Source organism: Notothenia rossii (genome assembly GCF_949606895.1).
Source record: "Notothenia rossii genome assembly, chromosome: 10".
Taxonomy (NCBI): Eukaryota; Metazoa; Chordata; class Actinopteri; order Perciformes; family Nototheniidae; genus Notothenia; species Notothenia rossii.
The window spans coordinates 63463787-63472075 of NC_136908.1; the positions used below are offsets into that span (position 1 = coordinate 63463787).

General features: G+C 40.3%; 1 protein-coding gene across 1 annotated transcript; it reads right to left on the bottom strand.

The window, feature by feature from the left end:
• Positions 1 to 3105: 3105 nt before the first annotated feature.
• Positions 3106 to 5960, bottom strand: LOC307022404 (histone H2A-like). The gene is made up of 2 exons (XM_079655217.1): positions 5708 to 5960; positions 3106 to 4056 (listed from the first exon to the last, which is right to left on the bottom strand). Exons 1-2 carry the CDS (start codon positions 5865 to 5867, stop codon positions 3650 to 3652), a joined length of 567 nt encoding a protein of 188 aa, XP_079511343.1. The 5' UTR covers positions 5868 to 5960; the 3' UTR covers positions 3106 to 3649.
• Positions 5961 to 8289: the final 2329 nt, after the last annotated feature.

Here is an 8289-nt window from a genome sequence, read left to right on the forward strand (position 1 = left end):
GGAGAATAAAAATTAGCTGCTAATGGTAGCTGCTAATGGTAGCCACCAGAGGCTAGCGCAGCTTCCGGTTTTTCTACACTTCACTATCACTCCTTATTTGGTAACCTGTGTGTGTATGTGGAACCTTCCCTCGATTCCATTGGCTCTGACGGTTAAAAAGAGATGTCAATCATCAAAATCGACCAAGGGGGGCCAGAGATATGGAAAATCCACCCAAATGACCCCAGAAGTGTTTTTTTTGCTAAATCTCTCTAAAAAAGATCAAATGTCACTTGTTTTGCATCAATCTTGATACAGGGTACTTATTATATGTTGTACTTTGGATTCCTAAAGCTTTTAGTATACTAACCCATCATCCAAGGGTAGTTTTCACTATAAGTACAAAATAATTTTTGGACAGACACTATAATTTACAGTTTTTTACCATGTTCAAACTGAATTTACTTTAAAATAAAAAACATCTAACTGACAGGTTTATCATTACTTTGAGAAAAAAGATTATTAATTTTCCCCTTTTAGAAATGTAGTTATGGTCATTTGTTCTGGAAATGTCCTTTTCGAGCCTGAGACCTGAAAAACAGGCTTGGGGCCAAACAGGTTATTAAGGACCTAACGATTCTAATAAGGGCTATAAAATAGTTCATACAAAAGTATCCGCTGATTTACAGACGTCTCTTTCCCAATGTTAGTCAATGGGAAAAAGTTGTTTTTGGCCGGGTGACGCGCCACGGACTGATACGGAAGTTGCAGTACCGCCGTTTGGCCACAACTAATGTTTGGCACAGAGACCGGCGCACTTCCTGGGGACTTGCTCAAACCCTGAAATTCCTATTCTATGGAAAGGCGAAGTCCCCGGACCTCCATGGGACCTTATTTCGGAAAAAATATGTATTGAAGTCAACGGGGAGAGAAAGATTATTTTTCGATCCCGTTTGAATTGTGCCACGAATTACACATATGATGTTTTCAATTTAAAAGATAATTTTGCAAGTCAAAAAAAATGTGTCGTACAACTGTGAAGTAACACATTTTTTTGTGTGAAACCGCTCAATTAACTACATCTCCCGTCTCGCTCCACACACCAAGACGGCCTTCACGTTGGCACATTTCACTTCTTTCTTTCAGAATGAGGTGACAAGTATTAAAAGAGGTGAAAATCACTAAGTCTGGGCATGTTGAGAGCTGTACATACACAAAAGGGGAGTTAGTCGGTTCTGTAAGAGCCAGCATGCGGGACCGGGATTCTGGGATTTGTAGTCTTTCTAGTTGCGTATTTTTCAGTCTTATATTTCAACAGTTTTACGACAAACTGTGACTTTTTTGACATGGAAATGATTTTTTAAGACAAACATCGTATGTGTAGTTCGTGGCACAATTCAAACGGGATCAAAAGATAATCTTTCTCTCTTCATTGAGTTCAATACATCATTTTTCAGAAATAATGTCCCATGGGGCGGAAGTAGATGGGCGTGACTTCGCCACTCTATAGAGCAAGCCAGGAAGAAAGATAGGTCGTTATGGCTTGGGAAACACTTCATGTGGGGCAGTTGTGAACAAAAAGACAATTATGAATATTACAACAAAAGTTCAACAGTTTAAAGAATAGATCGCTATGGAGTAAGATTTGGGTCAATATTCTAGCGCACAAAACAAGCTACTCAAGAGCGGAAAATGTGCTTTTACACGCGCATGAAATGACCCTAGCGCGCAGAGACAGCCCTCATGCTCGCTCGCGAGAGTGTCGCTAGCGGAGTCTGTCTGCGCGCGTGAAAAGTTTCTCACACTTTGGGGCGGAGCCACTGGACTTTGATTGACAGCTGCCAGGAAACCTGGAGTTGCCAGGTTTGATAAATGCCTGAACTACCAAGAGCCGCGGAGTGACAGCAGCAATATCAGTTGGACGAGATTGAATGGTAAAGATGTCCATAAAAAAACATTATATTCGTAGTGTACAGCTAATATATATATATTAATACATTTTATATAAAACAATATATTTTTGAGTGGGCTGTATCTGTCGAAAACTGCTAGCTACTGTCTGCTGTACGCACCTCATACGAAATGAACTATAAATGAACTATAGTATTACTATAGTATACTGTAAGAGTTGTGTAGTGTCCTATAATCAGTTTGTGTTCTATAGTATTTTTCACCTGCTATCGTATTATTTTATTAGCTATAGTAGCCTTATAATATTTCAATAGTAATACTATGTATCTAGATCTTTGTAGTATTCCTATATTATTTTAAATAGTATAACTATAGTATAATATATAGTGTTTATGTAGTTGTTTTTTAAACACACTATAGAACACTCCTAGTAATAGCATGATATTGTCATAGTGAATGCATATTATTACTAAAGTGTTTGTAAAAGCATTACACTCCTAGAATTAATTAATTACATAAATAACAACATATTAAGCTTATTATGGAGTCAGATTTGGGTCAATTACCCAATCAACTATGATTCTCACACTTTGGGGCGGAGCCACTGGACTTTGATTGACAGCTGCCAGGAAGCCCAGAGTGGCCAGGTTTGATAAATGCCTGAACTATCAATTCATTTGATATAATTAAATGACACATTAATTCTAGGAGTGTAATGCTTTTTCAAACACTATAGTAATAATATGCATTCATTATGACAATATCATGCTATTATTATAGGAGTGTTCTATAGTGTGTTCAAAAAATAACTACAGAAACACTAAATATTATACTATAGTAGTACTATTTAAAATAATATAGGAATACTACAAAGATCCATACATAGTATTACTATTGAAATATTATAGGGCTACTATAGCTAATAAAATGGCACTACAGAAAAAACTAAAGTTATACGATAGCAGGTGAAAAATACTACAGAACACTACAAACTGACTATAGGACACTGTACAACTCTTACAGTATACTATAGTAATACTATAGTTCATTTATAGTTCATTTCGTAAGAGGTGCGTACAGCAGACAGTAGCTAGCAGTTTTCGACAGATACAGCCCACTCAAATATATATTGTTTTATATAAAATATATATATATATATATATATATATATTAGCTGTACACTTTACGAATATAATGGTTTATATATCGTGCTGCGACGTCCTCCGCGCCACTGGAATCCTGGAATAGATGAACTTTTAATCATTGCCCGCTTTTCAACTTTAATACTATAACTGATAAAAGGCCCTCTCCGGACAAAGACATGCCTTAAAAATACAAAATAAAAAGAATAATGTAGGCTACCTCAATAAATGTATTTCTCTTTGAGTGTTCCCAATCCCACATTATCACCCCCTGCCATAATTACACAAGCACACTCAACCAAGTCCACATTTTCCAGCACTCTTCTCAATAACCCAACTATCAATCTTTAATTGCAAATACAACATGATATTCAGTCTTAGTGTGTGTGTGCATCAAATATTTTTCGAGGAAAAGATACATTAAACCCACTGCAGCCTTGTACTTCGCTGTAACTGAAGCTTCGAGAAATGAACCTATTTTGAAAACAATGGTTCATTTGCCAATCACTACTGAAAAGGATTCAGCCTGCTGTACAATACGAGTAATCTCTTTTAGTTGGAAGTGGGTGGCTCTTAAAAGAGCCTTTGGGGTGTTGGTAGAAGCGGGTTCAGGGTTTTCACTTCTTGGCGGCCTTCTCGGTCTTCTTGGGCAGCAGCACAGCCTGGATGTTAGGCAGCACGCCTCCCTGAGCGATGGTCACTCCTCCCAGCAGCTTGTTCAGCTCCTCGTCGTTGCGGACGGCGAGCTGCAGGTGCCGGGGGATGATCCGGGTCTTCTTGTTGTCCCGGGCGGCGTTTCCAGCCAGCTCCAGGATCTCAGCGGTCAGGTACTCCAGCACAGCGGCCAGGTACACCGGGGCTCCGGCACCGACACGCTGGGCATAGTTACCCTTCCTCAGATGCCTGTGGACACGGCCGACGGGGAACTGGAGCCCGGCACGGGATGAGCGAGTCTTGGCCTTCGCTCTGGCTTTTCCTCCGGTCTTGCCTCTTCCTGACATGTTGTGATAGTTTGCTGATCGAGCTACGATAAAGAGAATATCGCAACGTCACCAAAGCGGGGGTTATATATTTCTTTGCTGCTCTCTGATTGGCTACAAGTGAGCGTATCTTCGATCGACCAATCAGAAAAGAGTCAAGTTCCCGGTTTTACTACACCATTTCCGTTGAATACTGCTACTTCAAAATAACGCGAAAGACTCAATCAGAATCCCTTTATTCGTCCAACAAAGTGAAAAATGATATCGTTACAGCAAAACCACCAGACTCAGGGACAATTGCATTCCACATGCCATAAGACTATTAAACACCAGAGCCTTTTAAAGAACATCCATAAACATTCATCTGTTTGCATCTTGCAAATTATTAATCTAATATCATATTCCATTTACTTGTAAATAGATTCTTCTTGCACTATTTCTATTTTAGTTGTATTTACTTGCACATCTCAAAACATTCTCTTGCAATATTCTATTTGTTTTATGTCCTATTCATGTTGCTCTGTTTGAGGAGCCTGGGACAGTTTTTCATCTCTCTACACTGCAGCTGCTGAGCGATGATAAAGCCTTAAAACTTGAAAAGTGAAGATGAAGACTAAACCAATTGTTATTGTCACATAATCATGTATATATCAAGTTTGAATAATATATTTAACACACTGGCCATAATTGTCAGTCACCACATTACCGCAGATATTTTTTACCTTTAGATATATTTTGTTCCCCCATCGCTCCCCAGGTGCTGGACAATAGCTGACAACTGCTCCTAGTACTAGGATGGTTAAATGAAGAGGTCACATTTTGCTGTGTGTGCTATACTGTGTGCATGCACTCAGTGGCGACTGGTCATTAGGGGCAGGTGGGGCACAGCTCCATCTAGTGTCAGCAGGAAGTAAAAATACATGTTAAAATATATGTTAAGATCATGTTTAATCATCTGATTTGTCTGTACATTGCTGTTTTAGTCTGTGTTCTTCTAATTAGTATCTACACTGACTGTGCCCATTGAGCCGTGTTGAGTGACGTGGGGCAAGCCCCTCTCTCTCACTGTGAAAGTGAACGTGTACTGTAAAACCTACACTGCGCATGCTCAGAGTATTTTTCTATTCAATGTGTGCGGCAAATAATAATAATCACCAGTGGGGCATAGTGCTGGCATACCCACCAAACGTCATCTCATAATTCAGACAGCTGATTCGCTGTAAGTATGTGTGCCGCGAAAAGTGTAGTTGTTTGTGAAGAGGAGACGAGAGAGAGCAGCGTACGATTACAATCAGTGACACGGAAAGAAAATGAATGAAGTTGACCATCTACTGCAGCATTTGTTCATTTGATGTCATATCTTGTGTTGATCTTCTGTGTTTTGCCTATAGGCTATTGCTCTGCTGGATCCATTGATATTGTGACCTCGGTGATGAGTGTCTGTGTTTTCAGATGTTTTCATCTGCACATACAAACCCACGGACACATTTGGGATCTGTTATGGGGTAAGAAAGTATAACATCAAAATGTACAACAGTAATGGTCAGATCCAACATTTCCCAAAACTCTAAATCTCTCAGCCCTTACAATAGGAGAATAATCTATCCAGGTCAGTCCATATCATGCTTTATCTGCAACACTGCTGACCATCAGGTCAAACAAAGCTCCACAGTCAGGTGCTGGAGATTCAATTACCTGCGCCACACAAGGCAAAAGATTGCACTGCAGACAGCCTGTGCAATTTGTGTGCAACAGCCTGGTCCTGGTCCTGCAGCCCAACGTGGGTCCTTGTGTACTTGCCGAATTCAGAAGAAGAAAGAAGCCTGGACAAAGCACAGACTCTGCCATGGCACATGCTGAGTCTGTAACTGCACTAAACGATGACTAAACAATTGACTCTAAAATCCTCTGTTATTTTGACTTTATGGTATTGATGTATGCATTATGTGTATTTTCTATGTAGCATTGTGTATGTCAATTATGTATTGTCATGTTCAAACAATTTAAAATAAAGTTTTGGAAGAGACAGAGCTGGAGCTCCCCAGGCCTTTGTTCAGGGCCTGATTAGTGATTAGGATCACCTGAGGGACAGGCTGCACCTGAAGGGAGATCCTTAGGGGGAGAGAGGCAGGGGCGGTTCTAGGGGGGGGGGAGTTCCCCCATAACACTGACTTTGGACCCCCCTGTGGCCCCCCTGAAAATGAAAAGTTTATGTTTAAATGATTTCTTGGCTGACGAAATAGGCGGAACTAACGTTATTTAGCATTCTAGTCGGACCCTTTAGACTAGAGCGTAAAAACTGTAACTATAAGTATCTGAAATAAATATGTGTACCAATAACTGTATTGAATTGTTTTCTTATGCACAATTACTTCTTACTGTCTTTGTCTTTTTCGTCCTGCATTTATTGTGCCCCTCTCAGAAAATAACTGGCCCCCCCAGTCAAATTGGTAGAACCGCCACTGCATTGTGACACACAAACATACTATCCTATCCAAGTGATGTATATCAATAAATATATAAAAAGCAGCATAAATACATATAGACAAAACCATTAGGAAAAAAAAAATATGTAAAAACACGAGACAAGGAAACCATACTTATAGCCACAGACTGAAAAAAATTCACACATGATGTAAAAACAATATACACCACAAGAAAATATAAAACCCAAATTTAAAAGAACAAACTGATAAGTCTTATATGTGGTCTGCAAAAGAATGGGAGAACAAGTAGGTACTAGTATGGCACCAGTGGCGGCTGGTGGAAAATATTTTTGGTGGGACTATGGAAATGGTGACCAAACCATACTAGGGGGGTCCGGGGGGATGCACCCCCGGAAAGACAAATTTGAGAAATGACCTCTTAAATTATGACTTCTGGTGATGTTAGAGGGGGGGGGGGGGGAGGGCTTAAAATTGACAAATTGAGGCTTAAAAATATGAGATAATCCATAATCTTCAGTGTGGTTAGCTATGAATCTTCCAAAACTTCCAAATACCTTCTCCTGGACATAATTTCTACAGTATAAACTGTGCAACAGTACAGTAGGCCCACACAAACTGCAAAACACTGGTGCTTTAGGAACACTCAAATGATTTAATTCCCATTTAAAATCAGGAGACTAAATAAGAACATTATGTGTGTGTGTGTGTGTGTGTGTGTGTGTGTGTGTGTGTGTGTGTGTGTGCGTGCGTGTGTGTGTGTGTGTGTGTGTGTGTGTGTGTGTGTGTGTGTGTGTGTGTGTGTGTGTGTGTGTGTGTGTGTGTGTGTGTGTGTGTGTGTGTGTGTGTGGGTGTCATACTTGCCAACCCTCCCGATTTTCGCGGGAGACTCCCCATTTCATTGCCCTCTCCCGGTTTCTTCCCGGGGTCATATTTCTCCCGCATTTCTGACAAAATCAGATTTATTCACGACTGTTTCCACTCCGACTTTAATACAGCTACACCATTGTTTGGTTTCCATGGTAACACGTCTCTTTAGCAGCGCGCGCAACTCAAAGTCTGAGAGGGTGAGGAAGATGAAAACTGAACAAGAATCGACAACTCGACCCTCTGATCACTCCTTTCGTGAAAAATACAGGTCCAGCCCACACATATGCTCCATGGTGCTACAGGCATTGCCCTTACAACTACAATAAGCATGTAAACGTTAATCTACAGCTCCGGCGATCCACTAGTACCCGGAGTCTCCACCTGCAGACGCAGCCATCCTCGACAACAACTGTAGCGTCACCTTGGATACGAGTCCAAACAACTCACAGACACACAGGGCGCTGACAGGGCGCCCTATGACCATCAGATCTGACGATGCTTATTGGCTGAAATTATGTTTCGGCGGCATAGTTTACAGATAGCAACAGTCAGCAACATGGCTGCTGCTGCTCTGGCTGAGGGCTCCTTTCTTATCGCCCAGGCGAGAGAGGGTAATGATACACGCTGCGGCCAGGCAGGAAACATGTGACTTATCAGTAACTTTAGACATCGTAAAACAATTTTAAACGAGATTTTATCGTAGATTATACATTTTACTGATACCAACTATATAATATTTAGCTCGTTCATTAAACCCTTAGATGCATGAACGATCAATACCTACACTCTTCCATGAGTGGGGTCAAAAATGACCCCAATTAGAATCAATGTGTTTTTGCAATGAATTAAAAAAAATGTCTTTAATTTTGGTTAAAGGTGATTATATTTATTATATTCGGGTCAACAAAAGACTGATTTTACATTTAACATGCTTATTTATAACTTTTTATAAAAACAATTCAC